At 35.0% G+C, this 22,969-nt stretch overlaps 3 protein-coding genes and 1 long non-coding RNA gene across 5 annotated transcripts; 1 reads left to right on the top strand and 3 right to left on the bottom strand.

Moving 5' to 3' along the window:
* Positions 1-1,978: 1,978 nt before the first annotated feature.
* On the bottom strand, positions 1,979-12,012 carry LOC105163818 (uncharacterized). Of its 2 annotated transcripts, none has more exons than XM_088881992.1 (20): positions 11,774-12,012; positions 11,543-11,655; positions 11,358-11,426; positions 11,119-11,261; positions 10,607-10,693; positions 9,882-9,965; positions 9,333-9,540; positions 9,042-9,127; positions 8,618-8,849; positions 8,374-8,497; positions 7,617-7,753; positions 7,092-7,200; positions 5,766-5,808; positions 4,970-5,138; positions 4,660-4,730; positions 4,454-4,547; positions 3,156-3,365; positions 2,864-3,070; positions 2,276-2,704; positions 1,979-2,182 (listed from the first exon to the last, which is right to left on the bottom strand). In XM_088881992.1, the coding sequence occupies exons 3-20, from the start codon at positions 11,367-11,369 to the stop codon at positions 2,057-2,059; spliced, it is 2,571 nt and encodes an 856-aa protein (XP_088738118.1). In that variant the 5' UTR covers positions 11,370-11,426; positions 11,543-11,655; positions 11,774-12,012; the 3' UTR covers positions 1,979-2,056. The 2 variants fall into 2 exon arrangements, with proteins under 2 accessions (XP_088738118.1, XP_088738119.1); XM_088881993.1 differs by having other exon boundaries at positions 11,358-11,433; positions 11,774-11,921.
* Positions 12,013-12,131: 119 nt separating this feature from the next.
* Positions 12,132-13,905, top strand: LOC105163820 (uncharacterized). The gene is made up of 3 exons (XR_847950.3): positions 12,132-12,361; positions 13,010-13,157; positions 13,605-13,905. It is a non-coding gene; the product is annotated as an uncharacterized LOC105163820 (long non-coding RNA).
* Positions 13,906-13,989: 84 nt separating this feature from the next.
* LOC105163819 (reticulon-like protein B5) lies at positions 13,990-16,433 on the bottom strand. The gene is made up of 5 exons (XM_011082308.3): positions 16,294-16,433; positions 15,292-15,472; positions 14,533-14,674; positions 14,377-14,446; positions 13,990-14,162 (listed from the first exon to the last, which is right to left on the bottom strand). Exons 1-5 carry the CDS (start codon positions 16,418-16,420, stop codon positions 13,990-13,992), a joined length of 693 nt encoding a protein of 230 aa, XP_011080610.1. The 5' UTR covers positions 16,421-16,433.
* A 1,754-nt stretch (positions 16,434-18,187) lies between these two features.
* On the bottom strand, positions 18,188-22,715 carry LOC105163821 (cytochrome P450 714C2). The gene is made up of 5 exons (XM_011082310.3): positions 22,307-22,715; positions 20,243-20,469; positions 19,425-19,675; positions 18,974-19,328; positions 18,188-18,834 (listed from the first exon to the last, which is right to left on the bottom strand). Exons 1-5 carry the CDS (start codon positions 22,593-22,595, stop codon positions 18,409-18,411), a joined length of 1,548 nt encoding a protein of 515 aa, XP_011080612.1. The 5' UTR covers positions 22,596-22,715; the 3' UTR covers positions 18,188-18,408.
* Positions 22,716-22,969: the final 254 nt, after the last annotated feature.

Genomic DNA, 22,969 nt, shown 5'->3' with positions numbered 1-22,969 from the left:
TAATGTCTTTTAAGTACTAAATGCTCTTAAAAATATGATATTCTTTTACTTTTTAGCATAGAAAGATTGACATACAAAATGATAGCATTGAACTATAAGTGGAAGGCAAAATCCCTATTTTTGGACGGCATTCGTCCCACATTGTTAGTTTTTTGGCTGAAAATCCAAAGACCAAATATATCACAATCCTCTCAAAAGTACAACAAATATTAAATGCTATTATCATTATGGTGCTATTTGAAGACCTTTTGGATAAGTGACAATCCCGATAGGAGTTTTTGTACTTATTCTTTAAGGAGGGGTGGGTTTTTATATGGTTAGAGCGACTATAATAATTTCTTGTTTGATGTGCCGATTGAACGTGCAAGAGGAAGAGATTTGAAAATTGCGTTCGAAAAATCAGATGTTAAGTTCTGTAATGATTGATTTCTTGTTGTTATTATGTATGGTAAATTACAATGACCTCCCATGAGGTTTAGCATAATTATGAATACCTTCTTATTGTTTGAGAACTTACAAATACCCCTGATGTTTGATGAATTATGTAATTTTTAGATGGAGGTATGAAATTGTCAACTTTGCCTTACTGCATTTTTGTTGTTGTTTCCACTTAATTCATAAAAAAAATAATTTCTTTTTAAAAAATAAATAAAATTATAATTTTTAATCCACAAGCGCATTTTAGTCAGTTCACCATAAAAATGGATGGAAATCTAACGGATTGGGCTAATTGTTAGACGACCATTAAAATCAGGGAGATATTGATTAGTTTTCAAACAACGAGTGAGTATTTATAATTATGTCAAATCTCAAGGGAGATCGTTGTAATTTACCCTATTATGTATATTGATAATTTGAGGAATTGTTGTTATGTATTAGCTTTTATTTTGTAAATGACCTTTTAGTAATATCAATATTAACTAATTTCCTATTAGTTTATGTAATCTGTAATCTGAAATTTGCTAGAAGTGCCAAAAAATTTGAAATTATTTTCTATAATAAGCACAAAAACTGCAAAAAAAGTGCACAATATATATGCAGCACCAAAAAAAGTGCACAATATAAATTGCTTGATCGTCCAATAAGCCATATGCTCAAGTTCAACAAGGAGGTAATAGGAATGATCAAAAATCAAACGATAACAGATATATCAATAAATGTCTTGTACACCACACGATAGATCCATAATGGATCATCCAACCATACACTCCAATATTTTCAGTTGGGATTCACTATTTTTTCAAGTATAGATTTGATCTCAACCTTTTTAACAAAACATAGACTATCCTATTGCTCTTAGCATTTCAAATTTGGAAAAGTACAACGTATTTGAATTCATGAATTTGAATCTGAAAGGAGAATTTGGAGAAAAATTTTCAAATAATTCCAATTGAAAATAATTTAAAATCCATTTATACGCATTAAAACATAGTTTAAAACTAGAATGGAAGGATTTGAAATCCTTCAAATTTAGAATTATCCAAACATATTTTTAAATTTGACAAGATCCACAATAATTTTTGCATCATCCGTTCACTTAGCCTTTGCTTCTACGCACTTAGAAACATAATCCACACTTAGATTGATGTATATCTTGCCAAAGACGGGAGAAATCCATACAGTCAATCCTCCACACATCAAATACCTCACAAACGAGTATTGGAATAAGGGGCATTGATTTCAAGCCTTTAGATTTCCAATCTTTTGACAGTTTTATTTTAACTTATGTAAAACAAGACTGACATTGTTTAATTAGTTTTTTTAGGTTTAACAATATTAGGAATAACTTAATTGATATTTTGATTATAGACCAAAAAGTAAATTTATTGTTTTACTGTGTTCTAATTCTTCATTTAACTAAGCGTAGATGCAAGAATTTCTTCAGAAGAAGCTCTCTTCTTCACCAATCAATTCTCCAGACAAGACCATACATACAGGTAAACGGGCTCGCTCGCAAAGAGGGCAACCACCAACAAGAGGAACGAAAATTAAGGGCGTTTTAGATTTCCTAATTTGGATAATTACACGAGGAAAAAGCGTTTCTCTGACCAATTGATTACATGAGTTTATAAAGATTGTTCTTTCTAAATATCAGAAACTCACCCTCCAGATGCTTTAGCAGATCGATCACTGCCTCCTCTTTTGATCCCTTGAAATGCTCCAAGAGATCAGATAGCGTAACCTGCGCATAATATAACAACATTAATATAATTCTAGCAGAGACCGAAACACATCACTGCGATTTAAACTTTGGCAGGCCAAGAACAGAACTTACGCCATCGTTGAAGTTCTTAAGCCAACTCAGTACAGAACCCTCAGTTGGCTCCACAGCAATGGAGTGTTGTGCTCGTGGTACGTTGAGCTTTTGGCGTTTCCTAGAACAGGTCAATTCATCAGTAGCAGCTACTGGCTGTTTGGCATCCACACCCTCTATCAGGAGACTGGGAGCTTTGTCCACTGATTTCCCTAGTGAAGTATCATCAGGCACACCAACAACTTTCATCTCATAATCTACATTGTCAACAAGTAACTCGAGATTGGACTGAGATCCTTCTGTCTGGCATGAAAGTCCCGATCCTTCAGAGATTTGTGGCGTCCTGGATTCATCTGCTTTGCGGCCTTGCTGATGGGTAGATGAAATAACTCCGGTTGATATTCCCATATCTTGCATCAGCATGCAGAGTTTTATCTGGCTGTAGCTTACCTGATGTTTTGAAAGCATAATTTGTTACATAATAACAGAAAATGAATATAGATACATTCTATGCAATATTTGAGGTAGTATGTTGATAATTAAACTTTAGAGGATTGTCATGTCTTCAAGTATAATTGCATCACAATAATATTCCATCTCAAAGCACACCTCTTCAGGTAATTCATTTTTTATAGGTTTTAACTTCTCTTTCCCAACTTTTGATATAGCACCCTGAATGTCTTTAAATATCTCCTGTGTCAGTCCAATCTCCAGACATAGTCTTAGCCAATCAATTGGGCATCCCTCTCTTCCGGCTTCAAGAATATACTCGAAGACAGTTTGTTCTTTTATTGGAGCTGCACGACCTGGATAATTCTACAAAATGAAAACTAAGACATAAGTTTACAGAAACTGTTGGGACTCAAAAGGCATGCATGTAGTATGTGCATCCAAGACTTACAGCAATTCTTTGGACAGTGAGGCCCTCTTCTTGCCACATTTTCCAAGCTTCCAACTTGGCAGGTGTTAGTCTTTTGTTGTTGGGTACAGTGGCAACATTGGCTGGCATTGGAGGTTCTGCTTTTGGCTCCCCATCCAAAGAAAGACCCAATTCTTGTGATAGACGCTGAATGATTTGTAGTAAATGATCTCCGTATGTTTTCAGAAAGTACTACAGCAAAATCAGAATTTCCATGTTAGACATCCAACTGTCAGGAAAAAAGCCATGAATAAATCCTTAGCCTTCACATTCATTACATTTTGAATGAAGGATTCAGCATATACAGATAAATAGAAATACCATATTGGTAAGTATGTATAGTAAATGTCAAATATCATCTTTGACCAGAATAAAACGAAGAGAATCATCGACGAACTTATCTACATAAACAACACCAAGTCACCTGAAAAGATTTCCTTTTAATTCAAAGCAAGAGAGAGAAACAATGATTACCAATCATACAATCAAATTGAATGTGACAACAAAAGCCTGTGCCATGCCAAAAAGGCATTCTCCTTTGAGTCTAATTAACTATGCTGATAATATACATTAAGAGAAAACCTTATTACAATCTACTTTATTTTGAAGTTCATAACTTGTCAAAAATTGAAGACACTACCCGAAATTAATTTTATATGATCTCTGTTCATCTCATATCTAACATGAAAGTGGTAAAAGTATAACCAGAAGTTATATATACTTAACAAAATCCTCAAACAACTGTTGTGAAAAGGGAGCATGGGAACCGAACATCATATTCTGGCGCGGGTATGGATACATGTTCAAATTGCCAACTCCAAACTTCAGAAGTTCACATGGCTAAGTCCAAATACTTTTCCCTTGCTTCCCCTGTATTACCTTAACTTTTGATCTACAATAAATCCAACACAATAAAAGAATCTGAAATGTATGTCTAAGTATGTCCAAAAAGTTCTTGATTGAAGATATTAAACATCATTATACCCTCCCAATTCAAAAGACTGGAAAACTATTCCCCATCCTCTTTGTCTTTATGTCAATTCTTCTATCTTGGGTATCCAATAAATTTAAAGGTGTAGCTACTAACTAAAATAGGTGGAAATGCACAATCAAACATATAAGATTAAAACCAGGTATGTTTGCACTATCCATAAACTACAAAATTAGCTACTCATAACTCAAGACAACTCCTATGGAGAATAATATGCAAAATGCCTAACACATAATATTATACCAGCCTCAATAAGTTTCATGAGAAAGGTGCTCAGCACGGCACATACCTGGTTTACACCATCAATATTTGCTAGCCTTGCTCTTGTAGAAGGCCTTATCAATGTTATCCTTCTCAATGTTTGATCACCACATAGCGCATACCTGAAAGTTCAAAAGGATTAATATACAGAAGAAACAAAACTTTGGATCATTCGATGAGTTGCTTTCTCCCAACTCTACAGAACCAATAATTGAAGACAAGAAACTAACTTACGGAGCAGTCCCATGGTCTCTTGCAAGTTTCATTCTCTCTTCCACAAGCAATTTATAGAGCCGATCCTCAGCCTAAACTTGGTAGCAAGAAAAATACTTATAATGGTCAAGCTATGTTTATTTAAGTCAAAGCTTAATGTTGATGGAGAAACATGAGAAGCATCCAAAATTAAGCTTACTTAAGTAAACTAAACGTGAAAAAGATGCAAGTATATGAACGACAAGAGAATTGAGAGTGAGAAGGGAGACAAATTCATAAGTTACATAAAACTAAATGGCCAGAATGCTGAGACTTTAGCGTGTATCCACACCTGGGATAATCCATCAAATTCCAGCTGAGCAAAACCATTGACAACTCCTTCACCAACTGTGCCTTTGTTTGTGTCATCAACCGCCAATTCTGGAGTCAATGTCAGATATAATGGAGGCTGATGATCAGGATTGCAGGAATTCAAAAATTGCATCCCTCTTGGTCCAACTCTGGCACATGAAAAGAAGAATGCCTTTTTCATTATTTGAACAGGAAGCTTTCTGTATTGGCAACAGAATTTAATACCCTAATCGATGGCTAGACCGTTAAGCTTTTATGGAAAGGCAAGTTTTAGCTAGAGTATTCTTTTTCATTGACCAAGTCATCTAACTTCTTAGCTAATCTTGACTAGAGTTCATTCTTTTCTCCTGAAAGTAAAGTAAATACTTGCTTCGCTTGAGTTCAAGATATCTAAAATGAGTATGTTTCTCTATTAATTAACTCCTTTCGGTATAGGGATTTACAATAAAAAAAATGCTCTAGCATCAGTAAGGACTAATTAACTCTTTCTCCTGTCCTGTAAACTGAATCAAGTGAGGTAGCAAAAGCAAGAATATTTTCATTGTGTCTTTTTTATCTGAAGTATTAGATAAGCAACTATTGTACATACAGATTCAGCTCATCAGAGGCTCAACAAAAGCCACAAATTGACATGAAATCATCAAAGTCGACTCGTTTTATTTTCAGCTATAACTATAGTGAGTGCACTAACCAAAAGTGAGGTTAGCAGGTAGATTATTATGATTTTTCTTTCTTTGGTTTTCTTTCCCAGGTGGAGGGTGGGGTAAGAAATATACCTTACAGTTTTATAAATATCTCTGAAGGTCTCGACCAAATAATCTGCAGCCAATGTAAAACTAATAATAAATTTCTAGTGCAATGAAGCAAAAAGGAAGAAGTAATCTAATGGTAGTGCATACAGTCATCCAAACTAGACAATCCCATCCAAAGGATCAATGGAACAAAAATTGGAAAATGCATCGTGATTATAGTGTGTCCGGATGCTATAGACAGTACAGGGCCTGAAAAAAGGACAATGCAACTGGCTGCCATGAATTTGTCTTGAAGTGTACTAGATGTTCAGGATTTTCTGATAAAAAGCTGACATTGAAGAAAGATAAAATATATCAACCAGTAAGTTACACATGCCTTCCGAAAGAGCTAGTCTTCAATCTTATATCGTGCAAAAATTAAAGCATGTAATAGCATATTATGTGGATACCATTGATATTGCTTATCTAGTGTTAAAGGCTATTATGTACCAATAAATCTCATATCAACATCTCAATTATTATACATAGGCTGGTTGCTAAAGTGAGTTCTCTGGCAATATATACATATATATATATGTATATTTATCTATTTCTACAGTTTACATTTATCTATACCTATACTATTATAAAAGTACGAATGATTCAAAGTGACTTCGAATTTTGTGGGGACTGGCATATCTATATTTAGTTTGATATGATAGTATGATTCCTAATGTCAATTAACTAAATGAAATGTAACTAAATGCTACAAATTTGCCCATAAAATATCTATTGATTCAGAATACTTTTGCAACAAATTTCTTTCCGCTTTTCAACTCTCTCTTGTATTTGCTCTAAATGCATTAGGGTTGCAGTAATTTCTTGTTCAGAGTTTGTATTACATTCAAATCCTTAGGTTGCATTTAGTTGGAAGGGGTTGGGATTGGGGAAAAGAATAGGAACCAAGGATTTGAAACTTCTTTCCAACATAAGGGAGATCTTGAACCAATCATAAACTTATGAAAACAGCACATATTGTTGCTAACTGATTTGAAATCCATAGGAAGTCAAAACTATTATGGATTTTAAATTCTTGGCCTTCAAAACGATTAGCAAATTCACTTTCAGCATTGAATTGGGCAATAGCACAACCTATCATTTTTTAGTAGAACAGAGCTCTTTCGGATATTCGGTAACCAGGTGTGTCCACTGGGATTTCATTAAAATATACTCCTGATTTCGTCAGGGTGACCGGACTCTCGAGATTTAGGAATACAATATGCTGGAATGATAATGGATCTCTTAAAACCTAGAAGGTATAGAAACACCATAAACATACATCAACTTCAAAGCCAGGCTCCTATTACATACCTTGTGAAATTAACTGATAAGCTAGTGCCTTCCACCAATTAGCTGGCTTATCTTTCCCCAGGCCATGGAATGGAAGCTTATCAAATTTACCATCAAGAACTTTCTTTGACTGCAACCACCAATTGAGATACTCTTATGAATAGGAACTTCCAAACGATAAACTACAGGGTCAACTACTGAAACTTGAGCAGTAAATTTCAAACCCTCAATTTCTGAAATGCAATAATAAGAAGTTGGAACAGAAGAAAAGAGCCTGTACCCATTTTTAATTTGTGAATATTTAGGAATAATAGGAGAAAATGCTTAACTAATAAAACTCATGCGCAAGTCATTTACAACCTCTTCACCCACCCCATCCCCAAATCCCCAAATCAAAGGTCATTTACCTGACAGTTAGAGGCCGATAGAAAGAATATTTAGGCATATGCAACTGCAGAATTAAAACCAAGTCGGTAATACACCTAAATCTCAGTTTCCCTGCATGCTATGTTAATGTATCAATTTGTTATCAGCAGGAAAGCTTACCCTAGATCCACGGAGGACATCGACAGGCAAATTGAGTCCCCAGTGACCCTGGCATGACTGAATGCAAGCCATGAGAAGAAATGCTTCTCTAGACATGTCACTCTCTTGCTTTGAGTTGGTGCAATTATCGCATGTTCCTGCATACATCCAGCAGACTCTGGTCAAGTAGTATCTATGATCCAATTCATAATCTCTGGCATGTTATATTTCTGTAAAATGCCTTCAAAATAATCTATCCTTTCTCCCCTTTTCTGCATCAGTTTTAGAGAAACCCTTTTAAACTTAAATATGTAAGAGGTGTTATCTGTAGATTCTTCACATTATATCATTGACAAAATGTTCAGCAATTCTTGTTCATATAATTGGTATAGTATGTGATGAAGCCGTTTCAGACTTCAAATAGGTAATGAAATATCTACCAATTGCTGTTTACAACATTATTTTCAATATGATACTTCATATTCACGCCTCAGAAATGAATGAAAATAATTAAATTGCAAGATTACTAGAGTGTCAAACTTCATTATGATTTACCGTTTCTCTAGGATTCATTTAATACTAGTAGATGTGAAATTTACATACTGGATCTGGATATACAACAGCAGATAACAATAGTATCACACAATTGTCAGGTTATTATGGACATAAATATCATATGCAGAATATACAAGTTATAAACCAGATGGAATTTTTGAAGAGAGCGCGAGAGAGTTAAAAAGTGCACATCAAACAGTTTTAGAAAAGAAATGTTCCATACCACAGTTAACAGATGAGGTTTTCTCCCCAAAGTACCCTAACAGAAAATTTCTTCTGCAAGTTGTAAGCATACAATAGCGTTGTGCAGCCATGAATGACTCCATTATCGCTTTTCTTTGGTCTGCCTGTTCGAATCACATATGTATCAGAGTAACACAAAGAGACTTTGGATAAAAGACCATGTCAGGAACTGCATCTGTTTCAATATATGAGACTGTTAAGAAGTTTAAGGCAAAGAAACATACCGTTCGTGCATCAGCACAATAAAAATCAGCCTTTGTGAAGTCACTTCTCGTAAAATATAGCCGGCAGAAGGAGGGAATTCCATCTCTACCACAACGTCCACTTTCCTGGTAATATGATTCCAAACTCTTTGGGCAGCCATAATGTATCACATGTCTTATATTAGGTTTGTCAATACCCATGCCAAAAGCTATAGTTGCAACCATGACATAAAACTCATCTCTGATAAATGCTCTGCATAAAGTTGTAAATCAGTTGCAATTTTCGACTTATATGATTGTTAAGCGGAATATTGGAGTCATGCTACATAGTTGAACCATTCAGAAATAACAAATTAGATAAAGCATATTAAACACAAAGATGCATGTCTTGTTACTTCACAATAAGAAAGAATAGGAATTGTCAGAGAATTGATAAAGACATAACCTGTGGCAGTCCTCCCGCGCCTTATTAGACATTTGGCCATGGTACATTCCAGCCTCAATACCTGCTGCCTTAAGGTACTCAAAAATCTGAAGAAGCCATGATAGATAGTATCAGAAACTGCAGCTACAAATATAGTGGGCCTCAGCAATTTCTTCTAGAAAAAACTCTATTACGCCCATATACATTTAAAATCTTATGTGGTAAAACTAATGTCTAAAGTAAATTCTATGCATACTTATGCATGGAAAACAAGAAGATAAGATAAATAATTTGCAGGAAAAATAAAATGACCTGTTCAACGTCCTTGACAGTTGTACAGTATATTATAGTTGAGCCTGCTTTCTGAATGCATGCAGAGATTTCTGACACAAGCTCATTCAGAAAAGTATTACTTCGGTCAAAGGATACAACACTGTAAAAGAGATTCTTGCGGTCGAATGAGCCAATGGTTACATGAGGATTTTGCAGCTTCAGTGAATTTATAATGTCACCACGAACCCTGGAGATGATAACTTTTTTATTTAAAGCCTCCAGCAAAATGAAATTGAATAGACGTAAAATCACAATGAACAAGAAATTAAATTGGACCATATAACAATGAGCAAAAAGAAAAATTTGTTGAACCAAATTATTGAAATTAATCTAAAATGCATAGCTGCCTAGAGATCCACATAAAATTTAAGGAGTCCGCCAAGTTAGTGATTCAAAGCCCAGATAATTGACCACCAATTTGGAAATTGACCAACATATTAACCATGTTGAACTTTTGTTTCCCATCAGAAATGATAAAAATGGGAGAAAGAACATACATGAAATATATTGAAATGCACCAGCACTTACTTTTCAGTAGCAGTTGCTGTTAACGCAACAAATGGAATGTTTGAAAGAACATCACGGAGTTTGTCTAATTGCTTGTATTCGACCCTGTCAAATAGACAAAGCTAAGAACAATGATAAACATTTCATAGAAAGAAAGCTGAACAAAATAAAAAAATTTAAGACCATGAAAGTTAACAATTGTATTGAGAATGTAATTTAAATATGTGAGGGCACTGGCTGAAGGATTAGGATTCACCAGTTCCATTACCACGAGAACAATCTTCCCAGAATGTTTCTTTAAGAAAATTAAAGAGTTCCATAAAATTTAAGTTTACTTGATGAATCCTGCTCCAGCAGGGTGGACATAATGGTTGTACTTCCACAACCCAAAATGAGTCTTTTAGGGTCGAAACAAGGTTCCAGTGAAAAGTTTAAATTCCTGGAGAAGGCAAAGGATTAGGGTAGGTAAACACTTTGTCCGCTGTCTCTTTGAATGAAATTTTGTCTTGCCCATAATCGAAGGCAAGTGAAGAAACAGTAAGAAAAAGGGACCTGCCTAGTATACTAAGCTGCCATAATCATAATTCAGACACACAGAAGGTGTTAAGCTTCCTGTTTAGGTGACAAATTCATATACAGAACAGTTTTTCTGCACACATGATCCATCAGTATTTTCTTAACTAGAAAGGTAACGAAACTAGAAGCAACACATCAATCACGATATGTTCCCTAAATAATGAACTTGCCTGAAATTGTGACCCCACTCTGATATACAATGCGCTTCATCGACAGCAAATAGGCAAATTCCGGACTCTAGTAATCTTGACCAGAAACTGCAGTAGCATCATTCCACAGATCAGCGGAGATGCTCATCACAAACAATCAAAGGAAAAAAGTTCCTATGAAATAACTTACAGAAGGAGCAAGCAAAGTGCATGAAAAATTGGGACAAAAAAACAGAATAGTTGTCCTAGAAACTTACCTATGCAGCATCTGCTCATGACCAAGGAATTTATATCAAAAGCTTAAGTGGAAGGGGGTCACTTGAGAGACTCAAACTTAGGTCTCACAGTATTTAATGCATGCAATATCTCATAGCAAATAGCAATTAAATGTATAAAACAAAAGAGTTAGCAAATACATATCTTTCCGCTGATACAAGCATTTTAATAGCTGAATGACAGCCAAGACCAAAGAGCAAAGAACAAGTTTAGGCCCTTATCAAATTTATCAGCAAGTCATATAATTAGAAATCCACCTGGCAGTGAGCATGCAGGCTTTCTCTGGCGTCATATACAAAATATCAAATTGACCACTTTCAGCATTGGTGTGCACATTACGATCAGTCTGAGCACTGGAAAGATACTCGGCTCTTATACCCCTTTGCTTCAATACCATCACCTAAACACAACAGATAATGAAAGTACAACAAACCCAATTGCTAAAATTACAGGAAACTGAAAACAAAATTACAAAGAATAAGCCAAAAGCACAAACCTGATCCTGCATTAAGGATATCAGTGGGCTTACGACTACAGCAGTCTTTTGCGCAATCAATGGTGGCACCTGATAGCTTTACCATTACATTGTTTTTTCGAGATCAAAATAAACGATCAACTTCATCACAAGAGCAGGCTAAGAATACAGTATTCGATAAAGTTGATAAAAAACCAGAAAATTACCACAAGGACTTGCCACTGCCAGTTGCCATAACCACTAAGCAATCTTTTCCTTGCAAAATATTTTCCACTATCTCTTTCTGGTACGGCCGGAATTTCGAGAACCCAAAATATTCCTGTAACCCCAAAAAAACGAAAAAAATGCTAACAACGGCGAACACAAACCAAAAAACAGGGGAAATAAACTGAAAGAAAAGGAAGGAACAAAAACCTAACAATGAGGAGGCTACAAACCTTGAGAGATGACTCCATTGCTATCTTTCCGCTCCTTCGCCGTGGAGAAGGAGAACAGTCCGTACAGCCACGGATTAAGGTGGGAATTACTGTGTGCGTGTCTGTGTGTATGTATATATGTAAATATGTACCTTTTATACAGAGGAAACGGGGAAGCCGCAGAAAACACCGATTTTAGTTTCCCGCCATTATCCAGAGCGATTATCACATGCGGTAGGCTGCTCCGTAACAGAGCTCGTGTTCCCATCTGACTTCGGGATTTTGCTAAATACTAATACCGTGTTTACCCTGCATCTTTTGATTAATTACAAATTTACCCTTCCACACCGTTCCCCGTATATTAAGCGCTTGATGATGATGAGGAGTTGCTTTTTATTGTGGGCGTGCTTGTATTTTACTTCTTCTGTGAGAGAACAGGAGGAAGAAGGAGGAGGAGGTCACGCAGGCTGAAGAGAAGCAGCTCACGTAGCTCCGGGTTGCGATTTGGAACTGCGGGGAGCAGAATGAAAGCAGGATTCCCTCATGTTATTACGAAGAGAATCAAGCGACCTGCTGGTGCTTCGGTTCGATTGATGGCACTCTGATCATGTAAGAGCAGTCCTTGGGTTTGAGTAACGATTGATGCATTGTTAGGTGAAGTTTTTGCCTAAAAGAGTATAATGTTGTGAAATGTATCTGGTTTCTTTGCTTTCATTATTCGCATTGTGCTGCATAGTGCGCTTCTGCTAACACATTGATTCAAGTGTTATTGAGCATCGCACTTCTTTTAGCTGATTCTTTGGCTTGATTGTCATTGCTTGTCTCTTTCTTGCACTCATTAGTGCAATTGATACACCGCTAACGCCTGTTCTTCTATTGATAATTGTCAAAATTTTAGATGCATGAAGAGAGAAACAGGAAAAGAGGAATTAGGCAATATGACCTACGTTTGTCTCCTGGGAGGGTTAAATTATGTTAGTCTCTATTAATATGATAATACAATGTGCAACTATTTATATGGGTGAAGTACACGTCTCAAAAATGAAAAATGCAGAAAATCACTCCAGAATCAAATAAAAAGCATCAAACCAATCAATTAGATATGTTGTGACTTTGCAATTATATTTAAGAATCAATTTTTTATTCTTAACGAAGATCATGGTTTTGCAATGGCAAGAAGTGAATCTGCACATTTTTTAATGTACGAGTGTGTAGTTGGAATAACTCTCCAAATTTCGAGTTTGTGTTTGCTTGTAGGTTCATGAGGTTAAGACTGGAAGAAACTTTGGCTTCCAATCCTGTTAATATCAAGTTTAAAAACCAGAAAAGTGAAAAGTGGACACCTCCTTGTCCCAAGTATGAACGCGAATGGTGCGAGCCCTTCCTTTCCCCCTAAACATCAAAGGTATGAAGAGAGATGAGTTAATTTTTATGGGCGATGTGTTAAAATTTTATAAACATGCATTGAAGTAACTTCTGTTTGTTGGTCGAAAGTTGTCCGAACCTCATTTCTAGCATTGCCGAGAAAATGCATGCTTTAGGCCAAGATGAGTTTGTTACTTTCTGGATCAAACAAACTAACTTGATATTCTTTAGTTATTGAAATATTCTTTACTGCTTGCTCATGAACGATTTAATCTGACTGGGGAAAATGAGAGCAAAGTCTATTTGGCCGTATTAAGGAATGTGAGAGAAAAGCCTATTTGGCCATTTCTCCTTCTCCAACACATTCATCATTTTGCTCCTCCCTCATTTCTTTTCTTTACACAAAGCCTATATCCCATTTCTTCAAACAGCAAAACAAACTTGAGATTGTGTATTTCTTTGATTATTTTCCTTATTCCTCTTACAGGTTTGTTCTCGTCAAGATCCTTGAAGAAACAAAGAGTTCACTTTCCTTTATTACCTGCACCCTCCAGGAACTCAACATATGTCAAGGAAATGAGAGTGGTATATGATCTGTTGAAGCATAACTGATATCTTTCCTTGCAAATGGATCTAATTTATCTTATGATGTAACCTAGAATGAAGCTATACTAAAATAAGTATTTCAACTTGAAAAACGCATTATGTGGACAATGATATTGAGAAGAGCAAGCTATAAACCAAGTTATACAAGACCAGAAAATATTGTTTCTGGTAACTTATAGCTACACTAGCATAAGCAAAAAGCCAATAACCTAAAACATGCAAAAACTAAGCATCTGATATGCTGAAGCATAGTTTAGGGATGTTCATTACTGCTGCTTGTTGTCTGCACCCAGAGGAACTTTAGGTAGTTTCTGAAGAACCTTTTCATCCAATTTGCTGTATTGTTTCTGGAGTTTGCTTTTTGCCTTTAGAGCATAAGAATCCACTTGATCTTCATGCCTCTCGTACAACAATGGCATTGTTAGTATCATCACAAATACTGCCAGCAAAATCAAGAACACTTCATTAGTCATCTAGTTTTGCGAATTCCATGGGTTAATTCACATAGTAATATGTTGGTATAATAAAAATCTCTTGATGCTTGCTTTATTTTCCTCTTTTTTCATGATTTAAGGCTCTCATAAGGTGATATTTGATTGATAAACTGCAACTATTGATTCTCAGAGAGGGTTGATAACAGGAAGAACACTTACTGATATAAACTAGGGTTAAGAAGTCGAACCAGCCGCCAATGATAGACAAAACCCACAAAACCAAAATTGCCTGCACTTTTAACAGCCTTCAGTTCACTGCACAGTTACATTTTATGAAAACACTATGTAAAAGAGCTGAAAAGAAATAAGGATTACATAGAGAAGTCTCTTCAAGTCCTTTCCTACAGCCACTGCCCGGAATATAGCAAATGCCTTGTTGCATCTGTCTGTTAGTAATCTAGCAGCACTCATGCACAAGTCCTCTGGCAATACTATTTCTGGGAAGTTATAAGGTGCTCTGTCCCCAAAATCAAGCACAAGAGGATGATGCTCCAAATATTAGGAAATTATAAATTTGAAGGTGGCAAAGAGTCGGATATAAGGTGCATTAGCTGAGAACCTAGAATTCAACTCGCCAAGTTCTTTTTGGACCCAACCGGACCCGAGACATAGTGCATTCTCTCAGTTGGACCCCCTACACTTGCTTTATAATTTTAAAAATAGTAAAGTATTTACCTTTCTAAATAATCTCATCATAACTTTCTGAACATGAGAAGATAACGGTGAACAACTAGCAAACAAAACTATAAGTCCATTTGAAAAATTAAAAGTTTCAAATATATTATTCATTTCATATAATTTATAGCGAAAAGTATTGTAGTTATTACCAAATACATATGTGATATCATGTAACTGTGTGCATATAAAGTTTGTATAGAGTATTTTAGCGGGTTAATCATAAATAAAACTCTAGACCCGCTTCGAGACTCATGTTTAGTTTTAAAACCCTCATATTTGACTCAACCGAGACCCACTACCGTCTTTAAATTATTATAATCACATTTCTGAGTATGAGAAAATATCACAGCTGAAAAGCACATTGATTGTAGTAGGAACCGAATGTAAGATACTAACTTGTTGACAAAGAAGGACAGGTTCGACCATAGAAACAGAGTTGCCAAAGACAGTATGAGACAATGGCAAATGAAAGTTATCAAATGATAGCCTATCCTCTCAAAGAGGAGCCATATAACAGTTGCACCGGCTAGTAGAGCTGCAGAAATCTGCTTGTTCCTCCATAGTATAACATCTGCAGCTGCAAGAAGAACCAATCCAGAGTTTCAAAGTAATGAACAAGATGGCATGGAATTTTGTTGAATAATTCCACATCTGAAAGAAGTTTTTGTATCATAAATAGCTCAGTAAGAAACAATATGTCGATCTTGAGTAGCATTTTTCGTTCATTATCAAAGTGGTCTCTTACACTCTTGAGCCATAGACATTCTACCACTATCAGTTTATAAGGACGCCATACTGTTGGGAAGAGACATAAGACAAACACATATATTATATTATTGGAGAACATGTTTGATTGGGTTCCATTTGTACATACTGGGTGGAACCTAGCATATCTTAACTAAACCCTTCTCATGGGCTCGACCCGCCCTTGTATGGTCTAGAGGCTTAATCATGATTTCACCTCTACCATCAATAGGTTTAGCACGGCCCATATAAGCCTCACTCAAAACATTGCTTCGTTTGGAAACTTGAAAATGTCGATATCTTGATTTCTGGGTAGCCCTTATAACTTAATTTAAGTCGTCCATATGCATATCGAGTAGTGCATATGTGACATTTATGTAACTTTTTCTGGAAACAAACTTTTGCTACTCGTTGTCTGTGTTATGCCAATATTAACTGCACTGTTATCTGCCTATGCTTTCCTCCCATTAGCTTGCTATCTAAATCTTTTTCCTTTAAAAGGTGCACGTTCACATTCACACATGATCAATCAGTAGATGAAATCAAAGAATTGGAAAAATGAAACAAGGAGAATTGCAAGAGATCAATGAATATAAAAGCAGGCAATCAGCTAAGACATAGTATGGTGATAGAATAGTGACGATAACAACGCACGCCTGCCGCCACCAAGGGCGCTGTGCACTGGTTTCTGGCGACCAAAGAGATGAAACTTTTCCTCCTCCGTCTCTTCATTATGAACCTTTTCCTCTGATGGTTCAGAAAGATCTGGATCTCCTGACATGTGCGATTAAATTTTCCTACGTACAAAAAACAATTTTAAATATAAAAAGGGCGGACTACAATTTGCATGTAAAAGCTAAAAAGGTGAAACTCTTCTCGATATCAAGAAACAAAAAGCACATCTTGACCAACATAAACTAGTTGTTGAGACACACTCGATGTTAAGGAAGAAAGCAAATAGATAAAAAGGAAACATTAGACCTACTAACAATGAAAAAAGAATGACATCTCACTTATGAATTTTGGTATGATAGGAATCACTGTGGGAAGAAGCTATTGCTTTGGTTTTTCTTCAATTAAAGCTATTCTTGTTTATTTAGGGTAACTGAAATAGTCAAAGTGCCTAACTAACATTGAGAAAATAATGTTACAGGAAATCGAACTTACACCATGTCTCTCCTAATTCTCAGGATTTCTTTCTGTTTTTTTAAAAAAAGAAAATAGTTAAGAGAAATTGTGAATGATGACTGATCTTAGCATTTTATTTCCATGATTTTATGTGTCTTTTTTTTTTATTTATTTTCCAACATACATGAAATAATTTGCTATTTTATTTTTTACGGATTTTTTTTGCACTTTTTATTTATGATTAACCTGCTAAAATACTCTATACAAACTTTATGTATTATGCACACAGTTACATGATATCACATATGTTTTTAGTAATAACTACAATATTTTTTGCTATAAATATATATAATTAATTTATAATAAAAAATGAAGAAAAATTGTTCAAGCAGCACGTGCAGAAAACTACTTCATAGTGTTTCGTTTTGTTTTTTGGGTGTTTTATTTTGTGGTTTGGAGATAGAGAGAGAAAAATAGTGAAAAATAAGTGTGTGTTGGAGATAAGTGTGTATGTTTGGATTTATTTTTAAAAATAATTTAAAATAAGTGTTGTATGTTTGATGTTGTGTTTTGGGAGACAAAAGTCATTGTTCATTGTCAAATTGTGTCTATTTTATGTATATTTATTGATATATGTGTATATATGTATTGTATGTTCAATGTTGTATTATTGGGAGACAAAAATTACTGTTCACTGTGAAATCATGTCTCTTTTATATTAAATTTATATATATGTGTGTGTATGTATATATTATATATAGAAAATCCAAGACCAAAAAACACACGGATAAAATGTAAAACAATGTAGGCAATTATTGGATGTATTTTGTCCCATTTCAGGAACAGTTCAAAAATGAAACCAAATATTGTGCGTGTGTTTTGTTTTTTTGCCACAGGCTGATTTTTTAACAATAAAAATTAATTATTTTATTGCTTAAACTATGGAAAAATAAGATAAACAACTAATTATTGGGGCTCAAAGATAACTCAAACATTTTGATATTCAATTAAAATAGATCGATAAAAATTCATTTCAAATTTGATTTATTAAATTTAATAAACAAAATTTAAACAATTTTTTTTTTGCTCAATAAGCTTTAGAGTTTAGCTCGAACTCGATTTGAATAATACAAAAATAATAAAATATACTTAAAAATATTAAATTACACGAGTTCAACTCGTGTTTGATCTAACTGAATCATATTTAAGCTCGATTAAATTAAAAATCAAACTAAATTCATATGTACTTTTTAAAACTCGATAAATAATTCAAACAAGTTTGAAGAATTAACTTGATTTGAATTATTTAGAGCTATGCTGGCTATTGTGTGATGTTCTTATGGTCTGGAAATCAGTTTTAATGTGCATGCTTTATTTAAAGACAGCTTTATATAGAAAGAAACATGTACGTAGGTAGAAATATGGCAATAACAATTCTCATCTCTTCCTTCATATTCTCCAAGAATACAACACTGTTTGTCCAAGAAACATAAAACACAAAAAAGACATAATACCAAAAATTCAACAACAATAACAAAGAGTACGAAACAATGTGTATCTTGTCTACCATACATGTCTTTCTTGATTTGTATCTCTTTCAGCTCAAGGTACATCTATATATATATATATATGTATATATGTCTACAATTTTTTCACATTCAAGTTAACCCCATTGCCCGGTTCAATGACCAAACTCAGCGCCGGTGAGTGGATATAGGAGGGGGAGAGGGTGAAGCTGAAGTTGGATAGGATGAGAGCAATCAGCACCTTGAGTTCAACCAAGGCCAAGTTCTGTCCCAGACAGACTCTTGGCCCAACCCCAAATGGCATGTACAAGTGTGGGAACTTGCATGCGCCTGTTATCCCACTTGCAAACCTCTCGGGGTTGAACTCGTAGGCGTCCGGCCCCCATATCTCGGGATCCGTGTGCGATGTCAACACGTAGGTCCATACGTTCATGCCCTTGGGCACGTCTATGTTGCCGAATTTCATGTCCTTGAAGGCCTCCCTTGACACTACTGTCACTGGAGGGTATAGTCGCAACGACTCGTTGATCACCATAGTCAGCTGCCATTCATCATAAGAAGGCTGAAATTAGTACTTAACAGAAGATGGTGTACTAGAAACTTCAAAGTGTTAAATCAGTGCTACCTCGTTTAAAAGCTGAGAAGCAGTATATAAATGTGTTTAACTCATGACCACTTACTTGTTTCATCTTCCGGATCATATCATAATCCAAGGTTTGGCCTTTGCAAACTTCAAGAACCTCAGCTCGCACGCGTTCTTGCCACTTGGGGTTCGAGGCTAGAAGCATGAGGCACCATGTAGCCGAAACAGCAGTGGTCTCGTACCCCGCCAAGTATATGTTCTTGCAGTTGTCTACAATGAACTTGTCGAGCATGTCTGAGCTCAACTCGCTGTTCTTGGCTCCCTCCAGAAGCATTTGCAATAAATCCTTCTCGTATCCTGCTTCTTGTCTCTCCTTCACCACATTCAAAATCAACGTTCGGATGTCCTTCTCCAACGCCCACGCCTCCCTGTTGCTCTTGGTGGGGAGATGTCTGTTCAATACACGTCACAAATACTTCAATGCCTGTTCTTGAATCCCTCAAAAAAGACACGACGAATGTGTCTGAGAGTGTTGTGTTGGTATTTACCTCATTCCCGGAATTCCAGTGGCCAAAATTCTCTTGGAGGCAGCTTCTTGGAGGGCTCTGAGCTTGAAGAAGATCTCCTCTCCTTTGGAGTAATTGCTCCCAAAACAGGCTTTTGAAATTACATCTCCAGAAAAGCTTCTCATGTGTTGATCAATTTTTATGTCAGCAATTCCACTCCTGCTCTCATCTATTCTGCTTTTCCAGGAGTTGATCAGTGTGACTGTGGACTCTGTGATTATGTTCATCATCCCCTGTCAAAATTTTCACCCCACTTTGTTAGTTCTACCATTACATCTACACAAATTCAAATTATTAGCCTTCACTTTTTGAAATTAAATGGTATCTAATAGTAATACACGAAATTTTTTACCCAAATTAGGTCTGATCGAATCAAAGTTAATGACAGAGCCCACACTTCCTAAACTATACATCAATCACATCGCAAGTGTATCGCACTTGCCATATAACTGATCCAAGAATCGGCCAAACCCAGTTTGGGTTAGAATTTTTCAAGCAACACGAGTGCTGAGTTCAAGAATTTGATTACACATATATATCTAGGGATAATTATACCGTCCTCCCCTGAAATTTGGTGTAATTACATATAAACTCCCTGTGGTTTAACAAAATACATTTAGTACCCTAATATTCGTTTCTGTCTGACAAACAGATTTATTCCTCAATCAAAATTTACCAAATTTATAGATATTAAAAAAAAAAAAAAGATCATCTTTATTGACTTATTACTAACTTATTGTAGATCAAATAAATCTTTGACGGGATTTATGGAATAAGCTTTGAAATAAATTGGAATTTACCTTGACTTTGTCCATGTAGAGTTCAGGAGCAATAACTTTCCTTTGGTGAGCCCAGTAAGGGCCATTGGATGTCAAGATGCCTTGGCCCAACAAAGACCCTCTTTCTTGGGCTTGGTACAAAGGCTTCCCCAACTCTAAAGATGTGCATGTGGTTATCTCTCGTACCATATCCGGCTGTGTTACGTGCAGTATTTGTGTGTTCCCCAATGCAAACATAAACACTTCGCCTGCATCCAATTATTCAATTTTATTTTATTTTCTACTATATATGTAAACATTTCATACAATATATATTCACTCCTAATTAATTTATTAGAAATAAAAATTAATTTTAAATTTGTAGTTAAAGATAATAATTTAAAACAATCCGCTCATTTTATTTGATTTCCGTCAGAAAATGTAAATTTGTGTGCAAAATGGGGTCGTCACGTACAAATATGTGACTTTTTTCAATAAAATTGACATTTTTCGATAGACATTGACAAAAATATAATATTTTTTTATAATATGGTCCTCAATGTAAAATTAATGTGGACTAAAAATGGAATCACAAGACAAAAAAAATCATCATTTCTTTAAATTTTGTGCATTGATAATATTATATTCATGCACATCTAAAATTAACAAAAATTATTTAAAGAAAAGATCGGTCTAATCACTTATTTATTTTATTTCTCTTACATATAACTAAATAAAAGTCAAATGTTGCGGCATAAATCATAAAAAAATAAAAGAAAATAGATATTTTCTCGATTCTCGATAAGAAAAAAAAATTACTTTATTATAAATCCATCTCTTGTGCATAATCATTTAAACACAATAGCACATTTTAAATTCTATGTCATAAGTTATAATATTTCAAAGTTAATTAATTGAATTGATATAATAGTCAAATTCTATTGGCAGGTAGTTTGGCAAAATGTCACGTCCAAATTATTGATTTTTAATTGTACATGCAACAGCTCAACCCCTTCCAAAAACCCATAGGCGAACCTTTTTTCTCCCCCACTCGTTCCTTCACACAATTGATTTTTGCAATTTAGTTGTTTGTCGAAGAATATGTATATTAAAAATATTTTTAATATGTATGTAATTTAAATTTATTCTAAAATTATTTAATTAAATAAAAGTAAAATGAGAATTTGTAAAATGATTTTAAATTTAAAATAATATTCATGAATAAAGAATTACTTTTGATACTCGTACAATCTTTACGTATCCAATCTACCTATAAAAAAAATTATCCCCCTATGAAAAAAAAGAACACCTCCATGTATTTCGTAAAATACAACAATTTACCTCTCTATATTTTTTTAAAATGGAGCAGTTTACCTCCTTAGACAGGATGGTAAGTTGCTTCATTTTAGAAAACACAGGGAAGTAAATTGCTATTCTTTTTCATAAGGGAGTAATTTGCTTATTTACAATATCATACGGGATGAATTGTTATTCACCCATTTTTCAAATCGTAAAATATCTGATAGAGTATGTGTGTATGAGGTGAATATTTAGTACTATAGGGGTGTAAGTGTAATTATTCAAAATAGATGGATGAGTTTTATTAATACCTCCACACATTGATATCGCATTAATATATGATTGACTCGTATTTTTTTAAAATTAAATTATAATTTAAAAGTGGAATTGTATATAATACACACGTAGTCAATGTGTGGCTCTAAGTATAACACAAGATTCTTTACCTACGAAATAGACCTTTGCATGCATCTTTGACGAAAGGTCTAAGTCAATTGCAAATACTTATCAAAGTAAAGGAAAATTCAGATTTCAGTTCTATAAGTATAGGTTGATAAGTTTAATTTTATACGAATCTATTTTAATAATTTTAAATTTTTCGTAAATTAAAAACAAAAATGACCATAAAAATACCTACACGTTGTATTTTTTAATTCGTTTTTATTCTTGAAGTGGATTTTTTTTAAAAATTATAGAACAAAATTGTTAAAATAAATCGTACAGGACTAAAATTACGGGACGGACAACAATCAAAATTGCAAGTTCACCTCGAAGGTAAATGATACAATTAGCAAAATTGAAGCATACCGTATTTCTTCTGCCACTCCTCAAAGAACGGAAAGAGGGTGGTACCGCAGTTGTGGGTGGCGGGAGGGCCGCACATGGGGGGGGCGGCGGCGGCCGTCTTCAGCTTCTTGATCTCCAATATGTTCCCTAGCAGCGGCAGCGGGGGCGGCCCACTGATCCCTTGCTTCCTCAGCACAGACCTCAGCCTCTCAGGCTTCCGTACCAAAACATTGTACAAATGCAGAAACAAACCCACAACGCCAATCACCACCACAGACCCTGAGAATTTGAGCACAAATTCCAACTCCATAGCCCTCAAAGATCAGCCTCTCTCTCTCTCTCTTTCTCTCTCTCTCACACACACACACACACAGTGAAGTGAAAGTGTTGGGGTGAGATGTCTGATTGAGGGGAGTATTTATAGCGCATGTATATGGGGTAGGTGTTTGGCTTCAAGACATTAATATCCTAAAGCTTTAAATTATTCGTATGAAAGAAGAGACTTCTGCTGACGAGAATATTGCCGTCATTGTAGAATGCAATAGTTAACACTGTATTTGGATTCATGTTTTCGTATTTTTTGATATAAGATAAAATACATTTAATATTTATTTTTCTATTTTTACACCTTATTTATGTATTTTTTATTTTTTAAATTTCTACATATATATATAATGTAAAAGA

The sequence above is a fragment of the Sesamum indicum genome, linkage group LG6 (genome assembly GCF_026168435.1).
Source record: "Sesamum indicum cultivar Baizhima isolate 11 linkage group LG6, ASM2616843v1, whole genome shotgun sequence".
Taxonomy (NCBI): domain Eukaryota; kingdom Viridiplantae; phylum Streptophyta; class Magnoliopsida; order Lamiales; family Pedaliaceae; genus Sesamum; species Sesamum indicum.
Note: the sequence above shows the minus strand (reverse complement) of the source record. Positions and strands in the feature narration are given on the sequence as shown.